The following is a 13,547-nucleotide window of genomic DNA, read 5'->3' on the forward strand; positions in this document are numbered from 1 at the left end:
CATGAGGTACGCCACAGAGAGCGGATCGAGCTCAAGCACGTGACGTGACTAAGCTTCTCAGCTGTGGCTCCCAGGCTGCCGGGCTGGCGTCAACGTCAATTACCTTTACCAAGCTCCGATCATAGCAACGCCAACCCTCCATCACCGCCCACATCAACATCAACACCTGCACGCTATTTTTGTCGACAAATCACTCTACCCGCAGATCATCCATAGCCATTTATACACACCGTCGATATCATGGAGCGCTTCAGGAGTTTACTTGGTGGCGGTGGAATGGGCCTTGGAGGAGCTGCACATGGCACTGTAAGCTATCATCTCCTTCATATGAGCTCCCTAATGGAGTGTGTTATGCAATTCTGAGCTTCGCTGACCTTTACGACTGTAGGACAACACAAACCTGATTGACAACTCCGAAACGGTCTATATCTCCTCCCTTGCCCTACTCAAAATGCTTCGACACGGTCGCGCAGGTGTGCCCATGGAAGTCATGGGTCTGATGCTTGGCGAGTTTGTGGATGACTTCACTGTAAAGGTTATGGACGTGTTTGCCATGCCTCAGAGCGGTACCGGTGTTAGTGTCGAGGCTGTCGACCCCGTTTTCCAGACCAAGATGATGGACATGCTTAGGCAAACAGGAAGGTTAGTTGATTACGGTCTCCCATTTGTTGTCATTGTCTAACGGATTCAACAGACCTGAGTCGGTCGTCGGATGGTACCACTCGCATCCCGGTTTCGGTTGCTGGCTTTCTTCCGTTGATATCAACACACAGCAGTCATTCGAGCAACTGAACCCCCGCGCCGTTGCCGTCGTCATTGATCCTATCCAGTCCGTGAAGGGCAAAGTCGTTATTGACGCTTTCCGACTCATCAACCCCCAGCTCTTGATGCTTGGACAAGAGCCCCGACAGAGCACTAGCAACTTGGGCCACCTCAACAAGCCCTCGATCCAGGCTCTCATCCACGGCTTGAACCGACACTACTACTCGATCGGAATCAACTACCGCAAGACCGCGCTCGAAGAGAACATGCTCATGAACCTGCACAAGCACGTTTGGACCGAAGCTCTGGAGATGGACGACTTCCGACACGAGGGTTGCAAGAACAAGGACAGACTGCAACAGCTGGTCTCATTGGCGGATGGCTACGAGAAGCGCGTAAAGGAGGAGACTGAGCTGACTAAGGATCAGCTCAAGACTCGCTACGTTGGCAAGTTGGATCCCAAGAAGCATCTCGAGGATGTTGGCCAGGAGCTCATTGAGGACAACATTGTCTCTGTGTCGAGACAAATGATCGACAAGGAGGCCACGATGCCCAGGAAGGAGGGGCAAGCAGGGTCCAAGGGGCAAGTGAACGGTGAACAAATGGACGTGGAAGAGGAGTTATAAGCGAGAGGAAATGAATCGGTACCTTTAACAAGAAACAACGAGGCCACGGGATGGACTTGTAAGATTAATGGGCGTTGGCGGTCGGGACGGAAGATTTAGAGACCTACCTAGCCATGTCACGAATTATTGCACAAGGTTAGCATGATAGCATGCATGAATTGATTCCGCGTGTACTTTTTTGTTCAGTGAGTTTATGTGCGGAGATGATCGTACATGGTGTTCATAGGCTGTGAGCGCTGTAAGTGCTGGGTATTATGTTTGTTAAAGATTGCTGGACTCTGAACACAGCTACTCATTCGTAGAACAAAGTTCTTGACGTCTCTATAAAGGCGAAAGTTGGGCATAATTCTCTTCTTCTTTTTAATTCACTTTTCGAAAGCTGCGCTCATATTGACAAACCGCATATTTCGACTTGCAGCTATTGCTTGTTTAATCTAGAGCCACACGGAAGACAAAGACAAACACAGCCACCAGAAGCAGCTCGCCATCACCGAATATCTTCAAAGCAGTTCAGGAAATTCTTAGAAGAGCGCATACTTAGATTTGATATCTATAAAAGCAGGTGAGTTCTTACTCTTCCCTTTCGCCTGAGAGAGTTGTAGATTTGTTCAAGCGACCATGAGTTCTCGAACAAGTCTACGCTCAATCCTGCGCGGTTGGTTTGCGACAGACAAGTATTCTGACACTGACTCAGAACCTGATGTCCGTATAGAATCAGTCAGAGGAGAGTGTCCTCTGCCAGACCGAAATCGACAGCGACACAAAAGGGAGAGGAATAATCCATTTGGGTTACCCAAGAAGCGAGCTTATTGCAGTCATTGCCACGGTACTAATGGTTACGGAGACAATGATTTTTCCAGGCGAGTTGAGGCGAAAAAGAAAAGAAGTCACAAGGATCAACACGCGTCAGGCGGGCAGCAATATCGTCTTAGTGAGCAATCGAAGCCTCTGCCTGTGGTTCCACGTCAACGACGTCCCCCACCAGCAAGAGGCCAACGGACTCCATCAGAGGATACATCCCTGCAAAGGGAGGGCCACAATCAGAAACAGAGACGTAAACGCAGCAATGTTGTTGATACCCGACTAAACGCGTCTAATAAGCAGCTGAACCAGAAGAAGCATGGTATACATACTATCTATCAACAGGATCAGGATCAGGAACTGGACCAGGGGAGCAACGAAGCCATCTTCCTCTCCGACGACCGCTCAATGAACCGCGAGGCCGTGTCAGAGGTAGTCGACATGATAGCCCAGCGCTTTAGCCACATCCCCTACGCCGTTAGCGGTCTCGCGGCCATGGTCTACTACGGCTACGAGGCGAGGCCGTACAGAGTGAGCATCGTGTGTCCCGAGCACACGCGCGAGAACCAAAAGTGCTGGGCCAGGGCGCAGGGCATGATCCCCATCCCGCGCCAGCGACACGTCTGGGGCGTCGCGACCTCTGACGGCATCCTCCAGCAGATCCGCGTGAGGTTTCCCTACGATTTCAACGAGATGCATGCCCTAAAAATAGGCACCGCTGGCAGCCTCCCCGTCTCCATGTTGTCCCTAGCGGGGCTGGCTGATGAGCTTGCGAGGACCTATGTTAATGAGCTCAAGCACTCGGACCACGACAGGCAGGAGAATCTGGCTCACGAGATGATCTGGATCCTCAAGAGAATCATCCAGTGCAGATTGCCTGAGCATGCCCTGCGGCCCGAGAGGATACCGCACCTTATCAGGGAGACCTTCTGGCTGCCCTTTACGCTATCATATCCAGAAACGGTGCCTCTATTTGCAAAGGCGGGATGGAGCATTCCAGACGATGGATGGCATTGAGATGAACTGATCTGAGCTGAGATGACATGCGATGAATGAGATTGAGCGACATGGGAATGATTTGGAGTTTCGGGCTACGGCGGCACAGTACGACACGACACGACACGACACGACACGACACACGGCATGGATATGGGATATGGTTACGCTTATGGGGTTAAAGTTTGGTTACAGCTACGCATCGCATGATACCCTAGATGGATGTTTTTTTTATTTCCTTCGTTTCTAATGATAAGACGACAAAGAATGTAGACTGAGAGATTTTTGACTTTTTATTGCAAGTTTAGAGATTAGGCAATTTATTCACCTCACAATAGTACTTTGCAAAAGTGTCTTTATTCGTGAGAGCAATCCAGTATCTCTACGTAGCCAAACTCAGCATCTCTGGCTGGTGGTATTTCCAAAGCACTCTCTATGCGTCAATCCGAAAATGATCTGCTCTACTCCCAAACTCCAATCTCAAGAAGTGACCCAAGCGATCTCAGTTACGGGACTTCCACGCCTTGACTACGTGGCCGACGGTGAACTCTCCGTAGTTCTTGATATAGCTCAAGTGTACGGAGAGATCTTTACCGCCGGCCTCGCAGTAAGGGTCGCCCTTATCGCAGATGGACACCGTCTTACTGGCGATCTGGTTGCAGCCGATGGGAAGGTTGCGTGGGAAGATCTGGAAGATGTTAGTTGTGTTTATGATGTACTTATCTGTGAAGACTTACACCACTGCCTTCACTCGTTCCGACAAGGAATGGCTGCCCTGCGGTGAGACTCGGATCACCCATGGCAATGATAGCCGCCACTGCCAAAAGTAAGCAACCTTTCAAGTATCAACTGAGTGAGTGTATCTTACCATTGTCGGCGATGTACCCAGGCTGGGAGAGAGTACCAGGGAAGCCATCTGAGCTGGCGCCGCACATGGTGTCCATAGTAACATGGGCTCCCTGGATATCATTAGCATTAATGGCAGTTTACTGATGTGAGGATGAGTACTTACCTGGGAGTAACCCATGAGGATCAAGTCAGTGTCGGGGCAGTTCTTCACGTAGTTGTTGATCACGGAGTTCATAGTGCGGACGCCCTCTGTCTGAGACTCGACGTACTCATTGTAGAGGGCGGGATACACAAGAGCCTCCATGTCCGAACCGGGGATCAGCTTGATGATCTCCTCCGCAAGGATACCCATCGCTCCAGGTCCCTCTGGCTCAAGGCTACCACGAGCGACGATGAGGTGGGCGCCCTTGGCGCAAGTAATGGCATCGGTGGTCGAGTTGGCTGAGACCAGAGCCATCAGGAAGCTCAGAACGAACATGAAAGAAATCATGATTAAGGCGTTTGTTGGGTTCGACTATTTGCAGAAGTTCAGAAAAGGTTCTTCTTGAGAGATAGTAAAGAGGTCGTCTGTGATATGTTGATGTGGTGATGGATAGTTGAAGGTGAATAGTTGGGATGATGGATTGGAAGTGAGGATGAGAGTGAAGAGGGGAGGAAAAGAAGAAGAGCGGATGAAAGAGTAGAAGAGAATATATATCCTCACCTTGGCCACTGTCACTGCGAACTAGCAGTGGCAGCTACAGAATGAGAACGCGATGACCGACAGTGGCAGAGAGTGATAGTAACCTCTCTCACGATCTAATATCCATCTTCAAGATAGTAGAGCAGCGGCGTAGCAGTGGCAGACCCACAACCGCACTCTAGAAGCTCTAGTGAACGTTGGAAAAAGCAAAACCGTGGACCTCGACTGTCAAATCGCATCTTTGCAACTTTTGCGGTTCGGCTGCAGGGACTGGGGTACATCGATGGTATCGGACTTGTTTCTTGATTCGGTCACTATAGTCTGCGTAACTCGACAACAGACGGGTTTATATAGGGGAGACAGTAATTTATAGAGCATGGATGAGCAGAAATTATATATGACATGTCCAACGACCGCACTAAAACAGCCAACTCTGCCTTTTATATCATTATATTGTGTGTTTGTGCAAGTGGGGAGACTCAACACTAGTTTCTGTCAACTTGCTGGGGTTGGAGTTGGATATCAATGTTTGCTAGAATTACAATATAATTACGGAGTAAACATGTTTGAGAACTGGGCTATTTGGTGCCAAGATTGTACTTGACGTAGTTGGCTTGCTAGGTTTATCATGGCCATTAACAATCCATGGGAGCTTACCCCTATTCCTAATAACAGAGTTGTGCAGTAAGTACAGACCACTTACATCACAAATTACTTCAACTGTAGCTGAGCAATCCAGGATATGTTGCTAGGTTAGCGACGATATTTGATAGATCGATTCCAGTCTTATCTGTTACTATACCAACGCCAAAAGACGAAGACCCAGCCAAGCTAGGATGCTAGGCTCTGTGGAACATGCCAACAGCATAGTCGGCAGCAGCATGTCCATATGCAGTTACGTAGTTCATATGAGTTCTCAAGTCATGACCACCAGCCTCGCAGAAAGGATCACCGGCGTCACAGAAAGAGATTGTTTTGTCCGAAACACATTTGCATCCTTCGGGTTTCTGACGGGGAAATATCTAGCAATTCTAGTCAGCTGCCGATTGTGTCCAGTGTGTTCATGAGGACTTACCCCATTACCAACACTACTTCCAACATGGAAGGGTTGGCCTTTGGTAGTGCTTGGATCCCCCATGAGAACAACAGCTGCAACTTGAAGGGGGTTAGAATGTATGGGTGACGAAGATTTGTGGCTCTTTTGACTGACTGTTATTGGTAATGGCTGAAGGTGAAGGCTTGGTAGGGAGGAACCCGATGGAACTCGCACCACACATCACATCGGCAATGACATGGGCGCCCTGCATAGAAGAGTCAGTAATTAATAAACATACGCTTCTTAATGGTCTCAAGGTGATGTCTAGATGGACTGACCTGCGAGAACCCAAGTAGAATAATCTTTGTCTTGGGACAGACCGTAACATACTGCGCCAGCACAACAGAAAGAGCCGCCACACCCTCCATCTGCGAAGGCTGATAGGGATTGTAGATAGCTGGGTAGTCTAGAGATATTGTATCGGAGTGAGGGATTCTTTGGTGGATTTGCTGAGCAACTGCTCCGATGATGCCTGGCCCCCGAGGTTCCAGACTGCCTCTGGCCACAATGATGTGAGCTCCGGAGACACAGCTGGTGTTTCCAGGCTGGCCATATTCTTGACAAGCAACCAAGGTTGCAAATAGAATGAGGTATCTGAGTATGAAGAGCATCGTCAGAAACTTCCGGAGACTAACAAGATTAGCGATTAGATCAACAGCCGACAGACAAACATGGGATTGGGAAACTTACAGCAATCCCAATCTTAGAGGAGAATAGACAAATGAAGCTTAGTATTATTGGAATGATTGTGATTGATGAAATAGATGAAGCTGAAGTCGAGCTGTAGCTCAATTTGCTAACTGACTTTGGTCCACGGAACGTGTGGAATCAGGAAAGGAGGAAAGGATAAGAAACAAGCTAAAGACAAAGAAAGAAATAAAGACAAATAAACGGATAGACTCAAAGCATGAGCTGAGCCCACATTCCGTTTGGTCGTGCATTGCAAACAGATACATATATATCAATGTTTGACTGCAAGTGAGTTACCTCATCAAGCCTGTCTCACAGCCAAGCGATGTAAGTCAAGGATATCGCCAATATCAAACGCCATCCGATCAGGCTTCACGGGAATAAAACGAAAAGGCTGGACTTGATCTGCCGTAGAACCTTCTAGTCATTGGGCATGTAAGTGCCCGAGCAGGCATGTCTCAATATTTGGCGTTTCAACCCGGCAAAAAAGCAACCATGTCAATCCGTGGCACTAAAAAGACCAGGACACGGAAGAGCAAACTCAGCTTTCTACTCCCACAAAACCAAACAATCAAACGCCATCTTTGCATCCAATTGGTTCATCTATCATGACTTCGTTGGAAGACATGTTACAAGCGCCAGACGCTACAGTCCGTGCCATTCTCCGAGCTCTGTGCCAAGATATTGACACCCGATCCCGTGCACGCAGCTACTTTGAGACCCTGGAAGCTGTTAATGATTCTTCCGATACACGCAAACGCAAAGCGGAAGATGAGCTTAGTATCTGCGTCCAATGTGACGAGGCCTTTTACACAAACGACAACAATGATAAAGACGCTTGCTGCTACCATTGGGGTAAGAAATTAACGCGTTCAGCTCAGAAACACGAGAGCTGACATGTACGTTTCAGGAGAGCTTGAGCCTGACTATGATGCCGATATTTGGGCAGACCACGATGAGAACTGTCACGGAACTATAGACACAGAGTCAATGCGCGTGGAATACCCCGAAGGATTTGTTTGGAATTGCTGTGATAAACCTGGCGATGAGGATGGCTGTTACCATGGGCGGCATGAAGCTGATCCAACTAAATCAAGGAGAGCGTCGGGCGAAGAGCCAAGTGATCTCGAGGATTATGACGACGACGATGATGTTTAGGCAGCAAGAACCCGATGTCTCCCAAATTCCAATTCATCAAAACTCTATCAAGTTCCTTCGTTATTGTGATTGTCAGCTTGGAAGAATCTGTGAAGTTGTGACCATATCTCTCTACTTACCCCTGCATATCACACTGACACTAATCAAACAAGCTCCCAACTACACTACTCCAACTTCAAGACGTCACTTCACTTACACACTCATCCAACTCACTTCATCTCCTACTAAAAACATCCCAATCGCCAAATGTCCTTCACACTAGAACAAGAAATGGTCCATCTCGCACCGGAGCAACATGTCCGTGCAATCCTCCTCGCCCTCCTCGACGACCCCTCCGTCAAAGCCCGCGCCCTAAACCATTACCGTCGCCTCAAAGCCGCAGACAATCCAGTCACCGGCCTCAAGCGCAAAGCCATGAACGACTTGTTTGTCTGTGTTCAGTGTGACCAGGCGTTTACCCACCAAGATAACACTGAGACGTCGTGTCGTTACCATCCAGGTACGTTAACCAGCCCCTACTTTTTGTGCATGTTCGTTGCGATGAGGCTGATGGCGTTAGGGGATCTTGATGTTGATGACACGGGGGATTTCTGGGCGGATCATGATGAGGATTGTCATGGGGAAATTGATACGCCTGAGATGAGAGAGGAGATGCCCGATGGGTGGGTTCCGCTGGACGTGCTGTGACAAATTAGGTGGACGCAAAGGCTGTACCAAGGGAAAGCATCAAGCTGACCCGGCAAAGTCAAGGAGAGGTGGAAATGTCCCGTCTGGTGGTGACCTGAGGAAGAACAATGGTTCGCATTACCCAGTTTCAGACGAGGACACTGAAGAGGAGGAAGAAGGCGACGAGGAGTACTGAATCAGTCCAATTGTATAACTTGACGATAAACATACGTCTCTAACATCCAAGCCAGTATATCTTCAGTCTTAAAACCGTGTCATTCAATACGTAAACGAGACCCCCAAACTCCTAACCTATGGATGATCGATATTGCACAACGCAATGTTGCCACAACCTCTCTTCACGACATCAACAAAGATACACACAGAGAGAGATTATAAATACCAAGAGACAAGAGCCCTGCTGAATCATACATAGCCCCTGGCCTTTGACAAATATTACATGACATAAAACGTTGCAAATAGTCTTGAGTCCTAAAATGACCCGGGCTGTATCGTTAGCCGTGCCAATCACCCGGTACTCCTTGCGCCTGAATGCACTTCAAATAATCTGTTTCCTCCTCTGCCATGGATACCGAATAAATGTACCCCCGTGACAATATCTTGGTGTCACATATCATCCTCCATCTTTCCAAAAACAATAGTCAATGTGAAACAGTCACACCTCAGGCCCATGGTCTCTAAGTCATCTATGTTGTTCAAACATAAAAGGAAGCTCTGAGGAGTGCCGCCGCAGAGGCGTTGGCCTAGGCGACACTGTGCCATCGAGGCTCAAACGCTTGGGTGTTGTTGTTCCCGAATCATCGGCTGAGTCTACATCATTGGGCTCCTATACCCCCATGACAGGAACCTTCTTGTTTCGCTTGCCCAGAAGGGTAGCGTTGTCCAGGTTGAGCTCGAATGCTCCTCGCTGGCGATTGCGCTCACGGACCTGCTGTCGAGCAGCCGCGGCAACTGTTGCCGAATGTTGGCCGTAGCCTCTCTCAGTACGCTCACGCTCACGACCCCGAGACTGTTGCTGTTGCTCTTGGTCTCGGATATTGGCCTTTCGCATACTTTGCTCAAGGGCCTGAGTCGCTGCGTTGGGCTTGGCGCCGGTGTTATCTTGACCATCGATCTGCATGACATCATCGTCTTCGTCTTCCTCGTTGAGGCCGCCGAGGAAGCGTGCTGGTGTGCCCTTGGGGCCAATCTGCGCCCTTCGCTTGCCCTCTTCCTCTTGACGATGAACAGCATAACCGACATCGAAGACCTCACGCAGGTTAACAGCGCCAGGAGATCGGAAGTCATATCGCTTGCCAGACTCTTCGAATTTCGTAGCATCAAAGGCTTTGAGCATACCATCAGACTTCCTCATCTCATCTCGGGGAGTAGGTCCGTTTCCGGCAATCCACGGGTGAGCGAGGAACTCGGTAATCGTAAATCGCTTCTCAGGATCCACAGTCAAGAGATGGCTGATAAGATCCTGGGCAGACTTTGAGATCTCGTCCCACCATGGAGACAAGAAAGTGTACTGGCCCTTGGCAACTTTCTCAGTGAGCACCTCGATACTCTCATCATAGAATGGCGGGAAACCGCAAAGCAGAGTGTATAGCACACATCCTAGCGCCCACATATCGACAGACTTGGAGTATCGCTCATCCTTTACGATCTCAGGTGCTGTGTAGCCAACAGTTCCACAAGGCGTCATTGTCTGGTTATCCCAAACAATCTTGGAGAGACCAAAATCGGCGATCTTGATGCGTCCGATACCACCGGCACCTTGGCCGGGAATGAAGTCGCCCTCGTCAACCTTGTCCTCATCGCCGGGCTGCTTAGGCTTCGGGTGCTTAGAGGGCACTATAGGAATAGGCTCAAACAGAATATTCTCGGGCTTGATGTCACTGGTAGGGATGTTAGTGATGATTCCAAGGCCGTGCAGAGGCGAATGACGTCAAGAGGGGCATCACCACTTCTGACATCAAGCGGCCCAAAACAGACTCATGACATACCGATGAACAACACCCTTCTCCTCGTGGAGATATTCAAGAGCCTTGGCCACTTGAACAATAACGTGTCGAGAAAGCTCCTCGCTGAAATATGTCAAGCGGACGATCTGGTGGAAAAGTTCACCACCAGGGGCAAGCTCCAGAATGATGTAATAATATTGCCTCGACTCGGAGAACTCGACGAGCTTGATAATATTGGGGTGGTCAAGTTGTCGCATGATCTGGACCTCCTTCAAGATATTTGATCGCTGCAGAAGTGTCAGTATTCTGCCTCGCAAGCCCTGGAGTCTAAAGGCTGGCCACCCCCGCCATCAAGACAGCAGGAACTGACTTTAGACGGGGACAGCGTCGGCCTGGACATAGGAAATAAATAGTGACGTAAGGAGAATCTTCTCGCACCTCTGCTGCCTTCGGGACTTTCTTGAAGTCTGGATGTAAATGCTTATTGCCCTATGAGAGGGGACAACCCCGTGTTGGTAAATGGGGACCCAAAGAAAGAGAAAGCAGACGAATGAAAAGCACAAGAAACATCAAAACAAAAGGAGATAGGGCGACAGACACAGACGACCCCAGTGTTTGCTTACCTGCATACTGTTCATCTCGTACTTGCGTACAACTTTGATGGCGACCTCGCCTTGCTGACCTGTTGTGTCGCGGGCACGGTAAACATTGCTGAAGGCACCATCACCCATCTTGTCGACGAGTTCCCAACGCTCGAGGCCGGGGTAACGAGGGAATTTGCTCTTGCTGGCATTCTCCTCAGCAATAAGCTTGGCGAGCTTCTCATCGTCGACGCGCTTCTTGCTCTTGCTGCGGGCGTAATCGTCATCGCCATATTCGTTTCCGGGCTCCTGTGCCCTTGCGTAGTGGGTGTTACTGGGATCTGATGCTGTCTTGTGCTGGACTGTGGGCGCCTGTTGCTGTTCTGTCTTGCGTGGAGACTCGTCAGGAGCAGCGGCACGAGCTTGCTTGCCTAAGCAACCATTGTCAGCGTCTCATAAAAACGGGCCAAACTTGGCAGAATAGTGGGCTAGAACATACCGTGCCGGATAAAGTTCTTGAGTTGCTGAATGGTAGACATGGCTGGAGAAATTGTCGCTTAGGCGCGACAGTCGCCTTTGAGAGAAAAAGTCGTGAGGCCTTGAGCGAACTTTGGTAGCAAGTATTCGGGCGATTGGACGTCTTTGAGAGTAGTAGTTGCTTCTAGTGTGCAGTGCAACTAAAAACGGGTTCGCCGGTCTAGCCTAGAGCTATTCCGTCTTGGAGTCGTAGCGAGTCGTGATCGTAAACGTGAGCCTTGTTTGGTGTGTCGCAAAGCGCGGGCAATATTATTATAAAAGACGAAGTGGGATAGATTTCTTGACGGAAGCAGGAAAACAGGATTGGACTGCTCTGTGGACGATGCGGGGTTTAGCAGGTCTGTCTGTCTACTCTAGCGGACGGGAGCGTTTCTTGTTTGACGTTTGATGTGAGGGTGTCGTAGAAAGTCGAGTAGTCAGTGAAGAGATGATGAGTAATGGTTAACGTTGTGTGTGAGTCGAAAAGTGACACAGATGTTGGAGGATGGAGAAGAAAGAGAAAAGAGAAGTCGTCCCAATGGAAGAAACCAGGAAAAGGAAATCGATTGGGATAAAAGTGCCTTGCGCTGCTGGTTGCTTGTTTTTGTTCGAGGCAATGCAAGGTCAGGTAAGGTTAGGTAGAGCCTGGTTTCTTTTTGACGGGGGGAGGACCGAGATTTGAGAGGTGACGAAAGGGAAAGGGTGGGCAGCCCACTTGGAGTGGCAGCCCAGATTTTAGCAGGATTCTAGGCCAACGCCAGGCGGATCGGGTGGGGATGGGGGGCGTTTCCCAGCGGGAAACCTTGGAAAACGCAGGGGTTTGTAGGCCAAATTCAGTGTCCTAGGAAATTGCTAGGAGCCCGGGCAGTCGAATAACTGTCCACTGGTCTGGGGGTAGTGAGGTCACTGAGTGAACAAGAGAGGTCAATCTCGGAGACTATTGCCCTGAATGTGCTGAGTGTATGGTTACAGCTGAAACAGAGGATTTGTAAGACGATGCTGGCGAGCGAAGGTGAATGACGATGGATGTCAAAGCTAAATAGACGACGAGGTAAATACAGTCCAGTCCAGGCCAGTCCAGTGAGTCAGTAGTGGTGATAGCGGGGTATCCAATGAAGAGACTCGCTGTGACGTTGACAAAGTTCAGCTCGTAAACAGAAAATCTCCAGATGAGTAAGATAAAAAGAAAATAAACAGTTGAGATGTCGAGTTAAGGATAGAGCCTCATGTTGAAATAAAACGTGTCGACTAGACTCTATTCGAAGTCGTGGGCGTGTAATAGTAGATGATAGACACACGATGAAGTCACCCAAAACGTCAATCAGTACCAAAGTCCCCGCGACATCGTCACAGCCGCCGGAGTACTAATGCATCCCGTCCGTCACTGACTACGACACTTACAATACAAAGATACAAAGCTGCCAGCGCCCTCTCCCCCCTAACGGAATGACACAAATCACCGTAGGCTGAGAAAAAGAAAAGGTGAGAGAGAAGGGGTCCAGGTGCACACCCACGCAGCGATGATGATGATGATGATGGCATCACCTCTTGTCACCCATGCTCCGCGCTAGGGTGCCATGCCATGCATGTGCTTCGTCGCTTGTTAGTGGCATCATCGGTTTACGGTACCTTATCATTTGCGCATATCTCGAGGCTAATACCTCATACCTACATCCGCCGTTTCTTTTTTAGAGGAATCCATCATGACTACAGCAACGACTCGATAAACAATCCATGCATGTATGTACTGCACTGGAGATAATTCGTTGCTCGTACGTAAATGGTGCTCCTGGCGAGATCTCCGCCCTATGACGCTGGTGACGACATCACGCTCTCTAAGAGTGGATATCTGGAGATGCCAGCGCCCAATTAGAGGACCTAGAGCCCTGCGATGTCTTGGCTTGGTGGCGGCTGTTCCAGTGAGTTGGCTGCTGAGAATGAAATCACAGCAACAAGCTTGGAGCTTCACTCACTCACTGCAAGGTTCCCCAGGCCGGAACCATCCATCAGTGGACTTTAATCTCTTGCAAGAGATGAGTGAATGAGTTTCTCGTGATGGCCTGTCTGTTGTCTGAATGCAAACCCGACTATTTATGGAGTTTTGATTGATAACTCGAGCCCCCATCTCCAGATTCACTCGACTCGCTCCACAAACTG

At 49.3% G+C, this 13,547-nt stretch overlaps 7 protein-coding genes across 7 annotated transcripts; 4 read left to right on the plus strand and 3 right to left on the minus strand.

The window, feature by feature from the left end:
- Positions 1 to 240: 240 nt before the first annotated feature.
- FTJAE_1575 (26s proteasome regulatory subunit rpn11) lies at positions 241 to 1,388 on the plus strand (the record flags this gene model as incomplete). The annotated part of the gene is made up of 3 exons (XM_037347678.1): positions 241 to 306; positions 389 to 642; positions 695 to 1,388. 3 exons carry the CDS (start codon positions 241 to 243, stop codon positions 1,386 to 1,388), a joined length of 1,014 nt encoding a protein of 337 aa, XP_037211143.1.
- Positions 1,389 to 2,006: 618 nt separating this feature from the next.
- FTJAE_1576 (acetylxylan esterase precursor) lies at positions 2,007 to 3,206 on the plus strand (the record flags this gene model as incomplete). Its single annotated transcript, XM_037347679.1, has 1 exon — positions 2,007 to 3,206. One exon carries the CDS (start codon positions 2,007 to 2,009, stop codon positions 3,204 to 3,206), a length of 1,200 nt encoding a protein of 399 aa, XP_037211144.1.
- Positions 3,207 to 3,687: 481 nt separating this feature from the next.
- Positions 3,688 to 4,524, minus strand: FTJAE_1577 (acetylxylan esterase 2; the record flags this gene model as incomplete). The annotated part of the gene is made up of 4 exons (XM_037347680.1): positions 3,688 to 3,873; positions 3,923 to 4,002; positions 4,054 to 4,144; positions 4,198 to 4,524. The coding sequence occupies 4 exons, from the start codon at positions 4,522 to 4,524 to the stop codon at positions 3,688 to 3,690; spliced, it is 684 nt and encodes a 227-aa protein (XP_037211145.1).
- Positions 4,525 to 5,555: 1,031 nt separating this feature from the next.
- Positions 5,556 to 6,423, minus strand: FTJAE_1578 (acetylxylan esterase precursor; the record flags this gene model as incomplete). Its single annotated transcript, XM_037347681.1, has 4 exons — positions 5,556 to 5,738; positions 5,792 to 5,871; positions 5,927 to 6,017; positions 6,091 to 6,423. 4 exons carry the CDS (start codon positions 6,421 to 6,423, stop codon positions 5,556 to 5,558), a joined length of 687 nt encoding a protein of 228 aa, XP_037211146.1.
- A 687-nt stretch (positions 6,424 to 7,110) lies between these two features.
- Positions 7,111 to 7,660, plus strand: FTJAE_1579 (uncharacterized protein; the record flags this gene model as incomplete). The annotated part of the gene is made up of 2 exons (XM_037347682.1): positions 7,111 to 7,357; positions 7,413 to 7,660. 2 exons carry the CDS (start codon positions 7,111 to 7,113, stop codon positions 7,658 to 7,660), a joined length of 495 nt encoding a protein of 164 aa, XP_037211147.1.
- Positions 7,661 to 7,930: 270 nt separating this feature from the next.
- On the plus strand, positions 7,931 to 8,522 carry FTJAE_1580 (uncharacterized protein; the record flags this gene model as incomplete). Its single annotated transcript, XM_037347684.1, has 2 exons — positions 7,931 to 8,159; positions 8,356 to 8,522. The coding sequence occupies 2 exons, from the start codon at positions 7,931 to 7,933 to the stop codon at positions 8,520 to 8,522; spliced, it is 396 nt and encodes a 131-aa protein (XP_037211148.1).
- Positions 8,523 to 9,173: 651 nt separating this feature from the next.
- FTJAE_1581 (CAMK CAMK1 CAMK1-RCK kinase) lies at positions 9,174 to 11,413 on the minus strand (the record flags this gene model as incomplete). The annotated part of the gene is made up of 4 exons (XM_037347685.1): positions 9,174 to 10,227; positions 10,336 to 10,580; positions 10,917 to 11,305; positions 11,374 to 11,413. The coding sequence occupies 4 exons, from the start codon at positions 11,411 to 11,413 to the stop codon at positions 9,174 to 9,176; spliced, it is 1,728 nt and encodes a 575-aa protein (XP_037211149.1).
- Positions 11,414 to 13,547: the final 2,134 nt, after the last annotated feature.

The sequence above is a fragment of the Fusarium tjaetaba genome, assembly GCF_013396195.1.
Source record: "Fusarium tjaetaba strain NRRL 66243 chromosome Unknown NRRL66243_c0000030, whole genome shotgun sequence".
NCBI lineage: Eukaryota > Fungi > Ascomycota > Sordariomycetes > Hypocreales > Nectriaceae > Fusarium > Fusarium tjaetaba.